The sequence below is a fragment of the Mandrillus leucophaeus genome, unplaced genomic scaffold (assembly GCF_000951045.1).
Source record: "Mandrillus leucophaeus isolate KB7577 unplaced genomic scaffold, Mleu.le_1.0 Scaffold115, whole genome shotgun sequence".
In the NCBI taxonomy this organism is placed as follows: domain Eukaryota; kingdom Metazoa; phylum Chordata; class Mammalia; order Primates; family Cercopithecidae; genus Mandrillus; species Mandrillus leucophaeus.
In genome coordinates this window covers 240604-258345 of record NW_012099765.1, presented here as the reverse complement: position 1 = coordinate 258345, position 17742 = coordinate 240604, and the positions used below count along the sequence as shown (strand labels likewise).

Below are 17742 nucleotides of genomic sequence, written 5' to 3'. Positions count from 1 at the left end.
TAACCAACATGGCAAAGCCTCATCTCTACTAAAAATACAAAACTCAGATGGGCGTGGTGACAGATGCCTGTAATCCCAGCTACTTGAGTGGCTGAGGGAGGAGAATCGTGTGAACCCAGGAGGCAGAGGTTGCAGTGAGCTGAGAATGCACCACTGTACTCCAGCCTGGGCGACAGAGCGAGACCCTGCCTCAAAAAAAAAAAAAAAAAAAAAAAAGAACTTTATGATGATCTACTTTCACTTAATGAATTAATATACTTTCCCTTCCCTGAGATTTTCCTAACATTTATTTTCTCTAGGTTACTTTAAGAATATAGTATATAATACACAGAAGATAGAAATGTGTTAATCGACTATGTTTATCAGTAAGGCTTCTGGTCAACAGGTTTTTACTAAGTATTTGGGGAGTCAAGAATTATAGTGGATTTTAGACTGTGCAAGGTTGATGCCCCTAAACCCATACTGTTCAAGGGTCAACTATATAACAAGATTATATAGCTATTAATTTTTAGTTAAAAAAAATCAGTTGGCACAAATAGATACAGTATCTGTAACATTCTAGGATGGGGTGGTAAGTTCACATTCTGGATCAAGTGTTAATTTTATTGTGTTTTATTTCAATATATATTAAACTATATTCTTTTGTATGTATCAGATGTTACATCAGAAGAATGTAATCTTTAAAAATTAAAGCAACAAAAGAACAATTCGTTTAGAAGTTTGGTCCTTACATTTAAAAAGGTAAGTAAATACAAGAAAACTAAGCATTACATGCCAGCAGTACATATTTATTATTATTCATGAACGGTGAAAAGACTTAAAGGCCCATTATTATGAGTATAACCACACATATGAAGTATCACTTAGCGGCGACATGGGATGAAAAGGACAGTTATATATTTATATTAAAAAAATACACGTTTGCATTCAATGTTTGCCTAGGAAAAAAATACACGTACACACGCTCTTTCAAGTGCTCCCCATAAACTGCTATAAAAGCAGGAAGCATCAAACTGTAGAAGTTCCAATATACATAACATGTTGAAATATCTCAAGCATAAAAACTGTACGTAACTTGCAAAAATAAAGTTCCTTTCTTCAAACATTTTGATCTGAGCTCAAGCAAAGCAAATAATGAACACCAATGATTTTTATACCATTTCACACAATTTAAAATAATCAACATGAAAAGGTCAACAGCTTCAAAAATCCTGAAAATATGGAGGTTATGAGAATGAACAATGCGTTTCATCTGAAAAGTCTACAGCAGATCTGCTTCATCCTGGCTCTCAAAGATTTAAGGATCATAATTTACTATACTCAAAACTCCAAGTTTAGCCAGGACAAACAAAATGATAAAAAGAAAAATTACTGCAAACAGGGCAACATTGCCCTTTAGTTTCTTTAGACAATTTCACTAGTGCAAGAGCATCATTTACCTGAAAGATCCTAAGAGTCACAATTAAAGTACTCATACAAAACTATTTCCTTTGTTCTTTAAAAAGTGCCACATACTATACTTTTCATTAAAAAAAAAAAAAAACAAAAAACCCAACACAAATAAACTAATGAAAGACCGTTTGTCTCCATCTCTTGTCAATGAGGAAAGGCCAAAGTGATTCTTTGATTCCAATTCGAAATGGTGTTCGTTGGCCAATGCCCAAGGTCTCCAATTTGGAGCAGTCAAGCTGAGCATTTCTTGGACGCTGTGCTCCTAGGACAGGGCTGTCAGTAATCTTTAAAGAAAGATAAACAAAAAAATCAAAAGTAAGTGAAAGGTTATATTTGAGGGCTTTGTTCCCCCCGACCTTTTTTTTTAATATGTATATATTTTTAAACAGAGATGAGATCTCCCTCCACTGCCCAGGCTAGTCTCAAACTCCTGGGCTCAAGGGATCCTCCTGCCTCAGCCTCCCAAAGTGTTGGGATTACAGGCATGAGCCATTGCGCCTGGCCATTTTGAGGTTTTATATTTGCTACTCATTTTTGCTCTTAGCGTAAGAAATCTGGTTTGATAGTCCCTGGAAAAATAAACCAAATGCCTGTCACGATCAAGACAATAATACATTTTCTACAAACTTCAATACTCATGATCTTCTCTATAGATGATAATTTTGAGAAAAGCAGCACTATGAACAGCCAGCATACAAGCAAAGTTCACTTTGATTAGTACTGAGAAATGAAGTTACCCAACACAGCAATAATATATACCATAGCGATGGATCTAGAGAAGGTTTTTAAAGCCATGTACTTACAGGTCTTAAGTGACTGCTGGGGAGGTTGAAGGCATCTGCAATTGCACACGCCATTTCATACTTAGTCATCTGTTCATTGCCAGACCAGTGAAAGGTTCCCTTAATTGATGGATCCTAAGAACAATGACACAATCAATTCAATAGTTTCAACTTTTTGAGTTGAGTAGAATAAGAGGTTTGACAAAAAAGCTTATTTAGAATAAGGTCTAGGAACTAAAATGCAACCCTCTTTTTCTGGAAAGCTCTCACCAAGATATCTAAAATCAAATTCCTACTAATACGCCCAGCAAAACACAAAAGAGCAATTTCTAGAATTTAAACCTTAAGAATTTTTAAAATCAAAAAAAGGCTCCAGTTTTACTTAATTGGTGGGAATATAAAATGTGATTACAGATTTTTATAAAAACAGTCCAATTTAATGAGTATTTTTAATTACCCTAAAACAAAAACTTAATAGAACCATTCAAGTTGAACTAAACTTTCTTAAATATTGTCATGTTATGTATTACAAAATATAATTCTCATATATTAAAAAACTGTGGTCATCCTATTAATATTCTAAACTAAATCAGTCTCATCTTTCTTTGTATGGATATTATATTTAATACTAACTTTTTCAAATGTGCTGGGATTACAGGTGTGAGCCACCATGCCCAGCCCCCAAAGAGTACCTTCTTAACAGACATTAGGTGATTATTTTGAAGTTTTCTAACACTTTGCAATAAAAGAAATGATGGGGTCTATAATACATAAGAAATAAATGCAGACAGAAGAGCATACTATTTTTATTCTTCATGAATACAGTGTACTATATATAAACCACTTTTATTTGGTCTAATAGTTTTAAAAAAGCACTTCCGGCTTTCACTCAGTAACACTCCAAGTATAGCTATGAAAGTTCAAGCATGGAAAAGACAAAGTGGACCTTCGCTAAGACAGGTCTCAGGAATCCTTCTTACCAGCATTCTCTTCTCTGCTAGCTGCCGGCACACAGTGGCCACATCTTTGACATGTGTGGGGAACCTCTGCTGCCAGTGATCCATGTTCGCTGACTTGTTGCTGAACTGCACTTTATCAAACATAACAGTCACAGCACTTTCTTCGAGCTTTTCAACTTCCCCATACAGAATAGGAATCCTCAAAACAGCAGCTCCTAGAGAAGAATAAAAGCAAATATTTTAAAGCTGACTGGCTCTTAAATTTTGATGTAAGATACAAGGGTGTGGATTTAAATATCAAAGTAGAAACCTTGCCTTTTAATTTAAAAAAAGCATAATGACACAGCTCACTTGTGACAATGCAATGTAAAAATAGTCAAGGCCAGGCGCAGTGGCTCATGCCTATAATGCTAGCACTTTGGGAGGCCAAGGCAGAAGGATCACTTGAGGCCACGAGTTCAAGATCAGCCTGGGCATCATAGCAAAAATCGTCTCTACGAAAAATTACAATGAAAATTAGCTGAGCATGGTGGCACACACCTGTAGTCCCAACTACTTGGGAGGCTGAGTGAGGCAAGAGGATCTCTTGAGCCTGGAAGTTCGAGGCTGCAATGAGCCATGATTGCAACACTGTACTCTAGCCTGGGCAACAGAGTGAGACCCTGCCTCAAAAATAAAATTAAAAACAGTCAAAGGCTGAGTGTGGTGGGGCTCATGCCTGTAGTTCCAGCACTTGGGAGGCCAAGGCAGGAGGACTACTTGAGCCCAGGAGTTCGAGATGAGCCGGGACAACATAGTGAGACTACATCTCTACAAAATGTAAAAATATTAGCCATTCGTGGTGGGAGGATCGTTTAAGCCAAGGAGGTCAAGGCTATAGTGAGCTGTGTTCCACTGCACTCCAGCCCAGGCGACTGAGACCCTATCTCAAAAAACAAAAAAAGAAGAAAACTCAAAAACACATTTGCTAAGTATCTTCTGTCATTTGGACTAGTTTTTATATACAAAAATCCTACATTATTATGATCATTAAAAATAAAACCTATCATGACAACTAAGTGCAATTAATAGTCTTTGGATGCTACATTAAAAAATAAAAGCAATAAAGGATATTTTTGGCATAAATGATAACATTCCTACATAGATTTGTATTTGATTACAGTATCATATTAATGTTAAGTTTCCAATGTATGATAACTGCATTGTAATTATGTAAAGAACATTCTTGGTGTTAGAAGATAAAAGGTGAAGTATCTGGAGATGAAATTCAACTAATTATCAATGGGTCTGGCAAAAGCATACGTATAAAACAAATGTGACAAAACATTAAAATTTGTGAATCTATGTGAAGGGTATATGAGCGTTCACATTAGTTTTACAACCACTCATTAATATTTAGATTATATAATGGTCCCTGCTGATGGTATACAATAACATTTTAACTGCAAATCAAACATTTTCTTTTAAATTATATGACAAGAGAACTTAGATATTGCTATGGTTTGAATGCTTTTGTCCTCTCCAAAAATCCATGTTGAAACTTAATCCATGAAGCAACAGTGTTGGGAGGTGGGGCATTTTGGGAGGTGTTTAGGTGGTCATCAGCGCTCTGCTCTCATGAATAGATCAATGCCATTATAAAAGGGCTTGAAGGAAGGAGCACATCCCTTTCTGCTCTTCTGCCATGTGAGAACACAGCATTCCTGCCCTCTTGAGGGCCAGAAAGATCCTCACACCTTGATCTTGAACTTCTCAGCCCCTAGAACTGTGTGAAACAAATTTCTGTTCTTTATAAATTACTGAGTTGTTGGTATTCTGTTATAGCAGCATGAAATAAACTGAGACAATGTATTCAAGGATGATTTCGACAGAATAATTTGTGATACAAGAAAACTTAAAAAAAAACCTAAATGTCCGTTAGTAAGGTATTCTATGCTAGGGCTGCTTCTCAAGGCCATAGTACAGTCTAAGGCAGTAGTTTTAGTGCAGGGGCTCATTAAATTAAGTTCTATGCAGCCACTGATAGGAGTAAGATATCCCAGAGCTCGCTCCACTTGTACTGAAATGCAAAGATGTTGAGGGAGAAAAAAACAGGTTATGAAACAACATGCATACATTTTTTTGAAAATATATAAATATGCTTCCACACTTAATCACATTTGGTGTTTCTCTCTCTGAGGCAGCATTTATGAGAATTTTTATTCTTAGTAATTTTACATTTTTTCTAAGGAGTATATACTTTTTACATAAGATGTGTATTATACACAAACTCACATATAGGAAAAAAGAAACACCATACATATAACAGAATGCTAACACATATAACAGAATACATAAAAACAAAATACATATATGTATTAACAGAATTACATATAAAAGAATACATATACATATAACAGAATATCTCACTCTATTATACTGCCCTGTTTTCTGAAAATAAGTTACAAAAGCTTGCATTACCTGACTTGTTTTCTATGTGTAAAGATGAATATGTAAACACTGATAGTGGAAACTGTCTTGAAGGATTCACGTAGTTATCTCTTAGAATTTTTTATTTTTTTATTAAATATATTTTAATTTTCTCTAATGAGTCATATTCATTGATTAACATTTTAAATTTTAAAACATTTATATGTATAGGTATAAAAGATTTTTAAAGTGTTAAAAAACAATCAGGGGCTAAAGAGATTACATCTTACCTAAATTGTTCTCCAGGACAGCCTTTTCTCCATCTAATTTTGTTTTGCCATACAAATTTAGGGGAGCTGGTATGTCTTCCTCTCTGTAAGGTGGATTTGTTCCATCAAATACATAATCTGAGCTAATGTAGATGAGAAATGCTCCAACAGCAGCTACAAAAAAAAATAAGACAAATCCATTAAATTTTTACATGACATTACTCTTTCATGGAATTTAGAATGGTTTTTCATGATATATAAAAACGAATAACCATCTACAAAACTTTAATTTTTAAAAACTCAGCAATCACTTAATATTTTATGAAAATTTTATAAAGTCATCATTACCTGCTTCCTTTGCTAAATTCCCAGAAGCATCCACATTAAGTTGAGAGGCAGCATCTGGCTGATTTTCTACAACATCTGGTCTTCTCTCTGCTGCACAATGCACTATAACATGGGGCTGGAAGTTAAGCATTGACGTCTTTTTAACTCCAAATAAAATGAAAGAGGTATTACAGCCTTCTTAAAATTAATTCAGAGAAAAATGTGCATTAAATCAACATTCCTTCAACTAAGAATAAATCATTGTAATTTCTAATGTAATTCTGTCAAGCTGCTTCTTTTCCTTGCAAGGTTCAAACTTAAAATATTTATAGGGACTGAAAAGAGTATTTCATAATATGTAGACACAAACCAGAAAAAAAACTGTCAACTACTGTATTTTTATTCTGGTGTGATGGCTCATGCATGTAATTCCAACACTTTGGGAGGCTGAGGTAAGAGACTGCTTGAGGCCAGGAGTTCAAGGTAAGACTGGGCAACATAGTGGTACTCAATCTCCACAAAAAAAATTAAAAATCAGCCAGGCATGGTGGCGTGAGCCTTTAGTTTTAACTGTTGTGGAGGCTGAGGCAGAAGGATCACTTGAGTCAAGGCACTCAGGGCTACGGTGGGCTGTGATCGATCGATCGTACTCCACGCTGGGCGACAGAGTGAGACCCCCCTCCTTTGAAAATAAAACAACTGTGTTTCTAGGCTGGGCGTGGTGGCTCAAACCTATAATCCCAGCACTTTGGGAGGCCAAGGAGGGCGGATCACTTGAGGTCAGGAGTTCAAGACCAGCCTGGCCAACATGGTGAAACCCCATCTCCACTAGAAATACAAAAATTAGCCAGGTGTGGTTGCGCAGACCTGTAGTCTCAGGTATACCTCTCAGGAAGCTGAGGCAGGAGAACTGCTTGAACCCTGGGAGGCGGAGGCTGCAGTGAGCTGAAACTCCACCACTGCACTCCAGCCTGGGCAACAGAGCAAGACTACGTCTCAAAAACAAAAATAGAACAGATTAAAACAAAAGTGTTTCTAAATCAAAACAAATTTTATCCCCCAATTTGGACAGGAGGAAAGAGCTATCATTAATGCAATTAACATGATTTAAGTATCTAATAAATCCATGTCAAAGGAAGAATAGTATCAGTGATACCAAAAACCTGACCCTGCTTCCTCAGCTCTAAAATGAAAATAATAACCATTTTGCAGTAATGTGAGGTTTACAGTAACATCTGAAAACCATCTGCAGAGAAAGTATTACTTAGAAGGCACTCTATAAACATTAAGCTTTTTACAAAATGCTTCATATTTGTCTTTGTCAACGTGTCAAAATTTAACTTTAAGGATTACATATGCCATGTCATACTAACTGAAAAAAATGCTACTGCATAATAAGTTAGAGCTTTAGCGCTTTCAAGCATAGTAATTTCCTTGAGGGCAAGGATATTTTCTATATCATCCAGACAATTCTTAATATTGTTCATGTGTACGTTAAAATAACCTAAATCATACCTGAAAATCATGAATGATGTGATGAACTGCATTAGAATCCAACAGATTAACCTGTTCAAATTTTGGTCTTGCTCTTCTAAAACCACAGCCAACAGCATGCCAATTATTCTGCTGAAATTCCTTGTGTACAGCTCTGCCAAGAAGCCCAGTGGCACCAGTAACCAGAACCCTCCTATTAGGGATGTTAACTTCCTCCTAAAAGGTGAAGGGGGAAAGAAAGAGTTACTAACTTTGAAAATAATTCTCTCAAATAAATTAGTCACCATCGTTGTTCCCTAAATTTCTTAATTCTATGTATTTCGGTTCATGTCCCATATCTGCAAGCCAATTCTAAAGTTAAGTTAGAGCCGGGCACCAGGCTCACGCCTGTAATTCCAACACTTTGGGAATGTGAGGCAGGCAGATCCATTGGGCCCAGGAGTTTGAGACCAGCCTGGGTAACATAGTGAGACCCCTGTCTCAATACAAAAAAAAAAGTAAAAATATACTTTATATTTTTAAAAATAAAATTTTAAAATAAAAAGAAAATACACTTAAAAATGTAATAAATAAAGTTAGAACAATGATTAATCAAACCATATAAAAAACTGTATCCCTTAAGAAAAAGTTTTTGCCAGGCATGGTGGCTCATGCCTTCAATCCCAGCACTTTGGGAGGCCAAGGCGGATGGATCACCTGGGCCCAGGAGTTCAAGAGCAGCCTGGGCAACATGGTGAAATCCCATCCTTACAAAAGAAAAAAAAAAAAGCAAAAATTAGCTGAGCTACAGGTGGTGCATGCCTGTAGTCCTAGCTACTTGGGAGGCTGGGGTGGGAGGATCACTTCAGTCTGGGAGATCGAGGCTGTAATAAGCAAAGATCATGACATGCACTCCAGTCTGGGGGACAGAGTGAGATCTTGTCTCAAAAAAAAAATTTTTTTTAATTAAAGTTATAATAATCTTTCCCAAGGAAAAGAACACAAGATGATATGCAAGGAATTATGTAGATTTATATTTCCTATGTTAACAGAAAATCCTAGTTTTATGGTTGACAATGCCCAAAAGAATAAACAGCAACTTTTTTTATACTTTTGCTCCAAGTACCTAAATAGTAAATAACATTACATTTTTCAGTTTATAAGACTTTACAATTTGTCTTGCTCCTATAGATATGACTGAAGGTGCTCTTTGAGTATCTAGAGAGAAATGTGTTTTAAGTTTACCTATTTTAAGGCCTGATTAGTATTTGGGTCAAATCTGCCAATATATTTACAAGCTGACAATTCTGGTCTTCAGATTTTAATCCCAAATATTCTTTCAAGTCTCAACGATTTATCATACTTTGATGGACCCAAGGTAGAGAATTAATCAACATTTCAAAGGAATTTATGAGGAGGAAAAAAAACTTGGTCCTTACAACACTTAAATGCTTTCAAAGTTTAACCAAATTGGTAAATGTTCCTTAGTTAACCCTAAATTTACCTACATAGAATAGTTAAAATTGGCTAGGCGCAGTGGCTCATGCCTGTAATCTCAGTGCTTTGGGAGGCCGAGCTGGGCAGATCACCTGAGGTCAGAAGTTCAAGACCAGCCTGGCCAACACCGTGAAACCCCACCTCTTCTAAAAATACAAAAAAATTAGTCAGGCGTGGTCACAGGCGCCTGTAATCCCAGCTACTCGGGAGGCTGAGGCAGGAGAATTGCTTGAACCCGGGAGGCGGAGGTTGCAATGAGCCAAGAGCGCGCCGCCACCGCACTCCAGCCTAGGTAACAAGAGCGAGACTCCATCTCCAAAAAAAAAGCTAAAATTAATAAACACAAAGGATAAGAAAAAATATTTTAAGCAGATCTGTGTTGCTACTGTGAAACAAATAAATTCTTACACACACAAATGAAAAAGAACCATTATTTAGGAAACAATTTAAATTCTATGTTTCCAAGCATAGTTCCAAAAATGTCCCTTCTTCCCAAGACGGGTAACACCAAGTTTCCCACCAGGATCTTGAATAAAGTCAACTTTTACTATTAAAAAAACAAACCAGTTATTTTATCTCAAGCGTTGTTATAGTCACCTAATTCTGAGCTACCAAAAACTTTAAATACATATACAATAACCAAAGACTGTTTAAAGCCCTTAGCTCAATTAAATTACTTAGCCGAATACATACATTTAAAAAAAAAAAAAAAAGACACCAAAATCAAGTATTTCTAGCATATCAAAAACCTAAAATGAAAAGACTAACAGGGAAAGATAGTATAAAGGTAAATTCTTAGGATTATTTTTCCTTAGTTCAACCAATTTCAAGACATTTTAAAAGTTGAAAGCAATTTCATTCAGGCTGCGTTGCAAAACTTGGCTCTAAACCAATTGATCTATGAAAACAAGGATTTCAGCCAACAAAATATTTTCTTTGAAATTTGGCAAGAAAACAGCTCTACAAAGATTGAACTGTAAAGAGGAGAAAACATGCCAAGTCTAGTACAGATACAACAGACAAAACAATTTACACAGGGTAAATACTGTAAAGATTCCTGAAAAAATACTATAAAAGAGATAATTTGGTTTCTTCCTGAGTTTCTCACTTTTTAGTTCACTGTAGGGAAGCAAAGAACAGGTAACCACAGTTCCCAAGGTCAGTGGTTCTCAAGTTTCAGTGTGGGTCAGAATCACCTGGAGGGCTTTCAGATCACAAAGGTCTGGGGTGGGACTTGATAATTTGCAATCCCAACAAGTTCCAACAAGTGATGCTGATCATTGTGATTTGGAGACTGCACTTAGAGGACAAGGGTACTCCGAACTTCAGGAAAGTTCAAAGCTTTCATAAAAATCTGTTTCTCTTATACAAGCAAAACAAAAAGTGCCATCTACCTTTCTCAAAATGACAACAGTATCTTTCCCCCTTAAAAAAGAGAACTTGAAATAGAAGCCAAAGCATTATACAATCCACAAGTTACTAAACAGTGAATTAAGATCTGCCTACTTCACTGATTCTGTGAAGTACACTTGTTTCATTTTAACATCTCTGTTAAATGAATTAAAAAAAATAAATCTTAAGAATTGTCATAGTTTGGCAGTATTTTTTGCTAACAGTGCAACTTAGATAAGAGCCCAGATGATCTTATTATAATAAAGAGCGTTTTGGAGTTGATGCAGTGTTAAGTATAGAGAAGAATAAGGCTCTTTAGGGAATATAACAGGCTTAACTTAAAAAAGGAAGTGGAGTTGCAGGAGAAAATGCAACTTTGTATCCTTATACCCCTAGGTTACTACTATGTAAGGCCTCCAGTGCGCCCCCCGGCCTATTCATGTTAATTTTCAAACAGAATGTTGTGCAGTATCATTTCCATTTCAGTAAATGCTTGCACTTCAGATCCTCACTCTTAATAAAAATCTTCAGCACTGACATCTGACCGCTGGGTACTGTACACTGTTTCATATTTTTTTAGGTAATTTTAGGTAATCTCGGCTACTCAGGAGGCTGAGGCAGGAGAATCGCTTGAACGCGAGAGGCGGAGGCTGTAGTGAGCTGAGATCGCACCATCGCACTCCAGCCTGGGGAACAAGAGCGAGACTTCGTCTCAAACAAAAAAAAGAAAACATGTTATATGAGTATATAATCATAGTTAGTTCTTTTTGTTTTTTTAGTAACAGCAGTTTGAGGCCGGGTGCCATGGCTCACACCTGTAATCCCAGCACTTTGGGAGGCCAAGGTGGGCGGATCACCTGAGGTCAGGGGTACAAAACCAGCCTGGCCAACATGGTGAAACCCTGTCTCTACCCAAAATACAAAAACTAGTCGGGCATGGTGGTGGGCGCCTACAATCTCAGCTACTTAGGAGACTGAGGCAGGAGAATCGCTTGAACCCTGGAGGCAGAGGTTGCAGTGAGCAATGATTGAGCCACTGTACTCCAGACTGGGCGACAGAGCAAGGGGGAAGGAAAAAAAAAAAAAAAAAAAAAAAAGCTTGCTAGAAAAGGTATTTCCAAAGCGAGGAACAAGAAGTCCGGTGTTAAAGGTTTTGTCTACAGTAAAAAAGCTGGAACCAGAATCTGAGTCTTCTTGCTTCTCTGGTCAAGTCAAATACACTGCATTTTGTCTCAATCCTTTGAACTAATATTTGGTTTCATGAATGATTACAGTTTTATCTGTTCTGCCACAAACTGGTGTTAAGAAGTTACTCTATCTCTATTGATCTAATTCCTCACTGGTACATGCGGGAGGCATTTAGACAAAATGACTAAGGCTCTTTCAGCTTTAAAGTTCTACATTTCTAACAGTTTCCATATTATTCCTACCACAAGGAGTCCGAATAGTTTCGTTCAGTTAAACAAGGTAACTTTTCCTCTGAATAAGCATTACTCCGAAATTTAAAATATGCTAAACAAATATCTCTATTTTTGAGCTCCTATATAAACAGTACTCTGCCTCTTACACTGTTTTGTTGGGGGTTTTTGGTTCGTTCTTTAGAAAAAGAAATATCTCTCTAAAAACTACTTTGGACCTGCACTCCATAAATTATTTTAGCTGTGCACAAGGAAGAAATGGCTAAACACTTTAAGAAACTCAGAATGAAAGAACAAAATGCTATCTAGTTCACTCAAGGCACAATAAAGAGTTGATAATACTTTGCCTGAAGTCTACTTTTTCTCAACTTTTATTATACGGGGGAAAGTAGATCTAGTATCAGTTTAAGTTACTCTAAACGTGTCTGCCTCTTATTGTCTAAACTTTGAAGTACGGAATTCAACCACTCCAAGGGACCAGATTTATGGACACCAAAAAAACATTTCTTGAAAAATGAAATACATATAAATAAATGTGGAGCTACTGTTATTATTCTATCTAATCCAATGATACCAAATTGTATAGGTAATGGGAGATATATGGCTCTTTCTGAGTGGTCCAACACAGTTCTCTGGGACAGTGATTTCTACTGTAGCACACTTGCATTACTGTCTACTAAAAAATGCCTAGAGTAGTAAAGAATGGACTATTACTAATATGTGGAGGGGGGCTTCCCTAAATGTCAGTGGTAAATGCCTTGTCGTTTTTGGAAACGTTAAAACTTGGCACAGTTTCATGTTTATTTTTTAATTCCCCAGAAACAGACCTTTTAAGTAAACATTACTGGGCTTTACTTTTTAAGATTCTCTAACTATTTAGGTGGGACTGGTCTAACTCCTACTGTGCCCCACAGACAGTATTACTAACAGGAACCACTCTAGGCTGCTTCTCTAACATTAACTATGAGACAGTTCTCGTTCTTATGAGTCAGTAAGCTTTAATTCTACAGGTTTTGACAGCAGTAAGTCTGTGCCAAGCTCTTCGTTGTTTCATTTTTAATGAAGGAAAACACGAAAAGCTATTTTCATTTTTATACTGAACTTCTTTTTGTGAAAGTAGATTAAGCTTTATATGCACACGTACACATACGAATGCATACATATAAATGTAAACATACAATACGTAACATGCACTCAGCACCGTCTGGAGGACCTAGGAACATAGAGGTTTAACACACCATTTATCCTAACTTTACCCTCAAAGAACCAACGTGATTTGAAAACCCTAAACCCTAAATACATTTGGAAGCACGAAAACTGCATTAACAAAAACAGCCATCTCCTATATTCTCTCTTCTCTCCAAAAGACATGGTCTGGGCATTAGCAGTGTTCTTATCCCCAGGGTTGGATATGTTCTGTTGTCAGATTAATGCTGGAAGCCCTTAAGTGGAATGGAACAAGATGGAGCGGGGGTGCGAGGGGCACCAGAGATGGATCTTCCAGTCATCATCATAATCTTCCTTCAGGGATACTCCGTAGTGGTTCAAAGCCCGAGACAGTCACACAAACCTGTATCTGAATTCCAAGCTCCAACCTTACGGAATGAACGCGGGCCAATGTATCACCCTCTATGCCTGTTTCCTCATCTCTAAAATGAGGCAGTAACAGTATCTCACAGTGGAGGATTAAAGTAAAGCCCGTCAAGCGCGTAACAGTGCCGAGAACTTAGAGTTCCGTAAGTTGTCATCTCCAGCACTGCTATTTGTGTGAAGTCACCTTTTCCTGTTCTTTCTCAAACCTACGAACTTGTAAGATCGAGGAATACGAACCAAAGATGAAGAAACGGGGAAAAACAAAATCAAAACAGACACAACTCTGAAAAACCTCTTCGTCGTCAGGAGCAGAGACTGAACTCGAAAGTAAAATCTCCACCTACTTGCTTCCTGCCGCAGTGGCTGGAAGAAAAAAACACTGACCCGTGTGCGCCGAGATAAACAAACTCGGTGGCGCCCCCCTCGGATCCGGGGCTGGGAGGGTGGCGGTGAGACCACTCCTTGCCGGAGGCTCTGACCCGGGCGGAATACGCCTGGAAAGCCGCCCGAGCCCCGGCGGCTCGTTACCCTCGGCGCCCCCGCTCCCACCGGAGACGCCCAGGCCGACTCCCTCACCTCCACCAGCCGGCAGCTCCCGGGAACAAAGTGTATAGAGAGCTCTTTCTCCCGCCCCACCATGCCCGCCGTCTTCACGCCGCAGCCTCACCGGCCGCCACCTCCTCCAACCCAGGATCGACGCGGGCCTCAGCTCAGACGCCCTCGGCCCGCCTTCCCTAGGCCCAGAACGACCCCGCTCGCCGCTTCCGGCTTCCGCTGCCATAGCCGCGCCCGTTGATTGGCCACGTTCTGCCGACGCCCCAGAAAGAGGAAGGGCACGCGCGGTCCGCCCCCAGCCCACGCGCCGGTGGTTAAAGCTACACACAAAAGAAAGGCCCTGACCTTAGGCAGTGAACTCAGGTTTTGTTTCGGAGATTTTATTTGTGTGCTTTTATCGTCTACTTTTTTTCTATTTTTTCTTGACTCGGGAAAAGATTGAACTGCATCGCCTTGAGTTTCAAGTTTGCAGACTGCTTAGTGCATGAGGATCGACTGAGCAATATATAAAGTAGAATGAAAAGCATTTTAAAGTCATGGGGGCGGGGGCGGAGGTGGGTAGAGCATAATGGACACATCTCTAGAGCCCTAGGTGTGGGTTTTAAAGACTTAGAAAAGACAGGGAATAAAAAGAAAAGGGTTGGCGTCTGAGCCATTTGTCTTCCTGGATGCTTAAAAAAAGAAAAAACCTGTGTGTGAGATTTCAAAAATGTAAAACTCTTTTTAATTAAAAATAAAAAGTTGTGGGGGAAAGGAAGATGAATTACTTAGGTACCTCTTCAAAACGCAGGTCCTTGGACTTTACCCATAATTATATAATGAGAAACGAGCCCAGGGTCCGGCTTCTTAACGGGTTTAACCAGAATCAAGCCCACCCTTTGAGAAACACCGCCTCGGGGACTGCAGGATTGGGCCACGCAAGCCCAGCCTTGGTAAGCACCGAGACTTTAAGCAGCAGCGTGTAATGCTGGGCGTTCTACCACCTTTTAAAAGTCAATCAGCCCTAAGTGCTGATGCCGACTTATTTCCCTTCCAGTTCAAAATCGCAAAAAGTCCCCACCCGGGTCGGACGCCTGTGAAATGTATGCAGAAAGTAAACCCTGGCACAGGCCGTGTAGGATTTGCCAACTTTGCACCGAATAGTCCAACGGTTCTTGTGTGCCCAGGATAGCAAGCTCTAAACGTCGCCCACAAACGTGACCACTGCTTGGATTTTCCTAGGGCCTTTCCCCGTCTCCTAATCCTTTTTGCTTTATCTTCAAACTAAAGACTAAGCAGCCTTTTAAAGAAGTTTTTCCACGTCAGAACACCGAGACTTTCCTTTCTCCCCTACCCCCAACAAAAACTCATTTCCTCACTCGTGTAAACATAAGTTTCTCTAGAACAGTAATCGAAGACAGCCTGAGGTTTCTTCTGTTCCGATTTTTTTTTTTTAAATACAGGCTATTACTGTTCATCAGTTTAGCATTATTTAGGGAATCCTTGAGGACTGCCCCAGCGCTAAACAAGTATAATCCCGGGACAACAAAGAAGAGGGCGGGAGGAGAGCCGGGGGAGCAGCCAAGATCATCTTAATACTCCTCTCTTAAAAACTGGGAATTCGGTTTCAAGTTTCTAGTCGCAACACATGATGTAATCTTACCTTTCTATGGGAGAAAAGAAAATTAATTCTTCCTTCTTCAACGAGAAGAAGGTTTAAGGGCAAGCATGTGCAATTAGCATTCTGATTCTCAGAGCAGCCTAGTCTTGAGGAACAGAAAGAGTTTAACTTGGCTACTTTCGAGAATCTGACTTGATACTTTCCCCGTAAAAGTTGGGTACAGTTCTAGGGGCATATGTTTGGATATGGTTTTTAATCATTTTCTGTAATGATGGTAGGGTCTATGCGAATCCAACGCCATTCTTACATAGACAATGTACAACTTGGTGTGGTGGTGAAGTCTATACATTTAAAGAGAGCAGCCTGAAACTAAAAGTTATGTTAGCAGATTAAATTCATACAAAGACAAAGAACATCTGGAACACACAACTATAGATAAAAACCTTATTTATGTAGAAACTTTATATACATAATTGCATTTAAAATGGTAAATGAAACTGCAGTTCTGTCTTGCATTTTATTCTTGTCAGCTAATGAGACTTAGCTGAGTTCTTCATAACCTGGTTCTCTAGGTCAGTAACTAAAGTTGGCTTATTCTTCCTTGTCCCGAGGTTATGTTTTAAGGAAATGAATGACTCTCGTTTCTATTTTCTTTACACAACAATTCTGTTTTTAGCAGGCGTTCACTGGAATGCTTTTAAAGCATCTCTTACTCTAGAATGCTTCATTTCTTGAATTGCTAGTTCTTACCTGCTCCATGTCCTCTGGCATTTCAGGCATGACTCCAGAATTATTTCAGGAGAGCAGATACGGGATGGGTCTTAGCCTCTGCCTTCTCTTGCTGGGTCTTTGTTCGCTGCTGCCTGCAGAGAGCGCAGGCACGCCAAAACGTGAGGCGCAGCTTCACTTGACCTTTTAAATTAGCATTTTGATTCCGATCCCGGAATCTCGTGCAGTTTTCCACATGGCAGTAAGCTGGTAGCTGATTCCCCGTGGTAGTCTCGAAAATACCCAATGAGAAGTTTCATGTTTAATTGCCAGTCAAGCCTGGGTCTATTTGCAAAACTATTTGGTAGAACTATTTAACAAAAACAAAAACAAAAACCCAACAACTTCCTGTCAAGACTGGTTGTAGTTTTCTCTTGCGGAAGAAGAGTGAGCCACGCTTTTGGAAAGCACACAGATCATGCAGTTGATTCCTGTTCTAAAAGGCACAGTTTTCTGTCATTTTATTTAGTTACATCTTATTGCAACAGATTATGTTTAGTAAAATTCTGCAGTGCTTTCCCTTCCCAGTGCTTTTTAATTATTTCAAAGGAGAGTAAAAGGCGGTGGTGGTAACAGCAGGCAAGAAGTAAAATGCAACGGGTCATTTCCATTAATACTACCCTGCCCTCTGAGAAAATGGTAGATGGAGTGGACTTAAGTTTCACAAAGCATTAAGGACTTTTAGATAAGTGATTTCCAAACCTGCCTGCACCACAGAACCTAAGGAATGAAATCATTCTCTAGGAGTGAAGCCCAGTAATCTGTTTTCGAAGACTTTGAAGGGTAATGAATGTGCTCAGTGAGCTTTGCACCGCTATTCTGGATTATGGCTCTGTACCAATTTAAGAACATCAAAAATTGCCATTCGAATTGAACTAAAAGAATCATCTAACTTTTAATGTTATATTCATTTAGAGCACACAGCACATGGTAAACTCTAAGAGGCATTCAGAGAAATCTATTAATATAAATTATGAAGAATTGTTGTGTGTGTTTGCATTTGTGAACAAATGTGAACCTGAAAAAGCCAGTCTTTCAAGATGGATCCCAAGTCACTAATTGGGCATAATGTATTTATTTTTATTGTTTCAAGACAGGGTCTCCCTCTGTCACCCAGGCTGGAGAGCAGTGGTGCCATCACAGCTCACTGCAGCCTGGAACTCCTGGGCCGCACGTAATTCTACAGCCTCAGCTTCCCAAGCAGCTAGGACCACAGGCGTGCACAACCACAACCAGCTAATTAAAAAA

At 38.7% G+C, this 17742-nt stretch overlaps 1 protein-coding gene across 2 annotated transcripts; it reads right to left on the bottom strand.

Annotated features, from left to right (window-relative positions):
* Positions 1-582: 582 nt before the first annotated feature.
* On the bottom strand, positions 583-16833 carry MAT2B (methionine adenosyltransferase II, beta). 2 transcript variants are annotated; one of them, XM_011997802.1, is made up of 7 exons: positions 16477-16833; positions 7714-7908; positions 6220-6334; positions 5893-6045; positions 3215-3408; positions 2256-2369; positions 583-1736 (listed from the first exon to the last, which is right to left on the bottom strand). In XM_011997802.1, exons 1-7 carry the CDS (start codon positions 16504-16506, stop codon positions 1566-1568), a joined length of 972 nt encoding a protein of 323 aa, XP_011853192.1. In that variant the 5' UTR covers positions 16507-16833; the 3' UTR covers positions 583-1565. The 2 variants fall into 2 exon arrangements, with proteins under 2 accessions (XP_011853192.1, XP_011853186.1); XM_011997796.1 differs by lacking the exon at positions 16477-16833 and adding an exon at positions 14148-14369.
* Positions 16834-17742: the final 909 nt, after the last annotated feature.

Coding starts and splice junctions, on each gene's coding strand:
- MAT2B (XM_011997796.1), bottom strand. CDS start 14,210: ATGGTGGGGCGGGAGAAAGAGCTCTCTATACACTTTGTTCCCGGGAGC. Junction 2,370..3,214: donor TAGCAGAGAAGAGAATGCTG/GTAAGAAGGATT, acceptor CATTGTTCTTAG/GATCCATCAATTAAGGGAAC. Junction 1,737..2,255: donor CCAGCAGTCACTTAAGACCT/GTAAGTACATGG, acceptor CTTTCTTTAAAG/ATTACTGACAGCCCTGTCCT.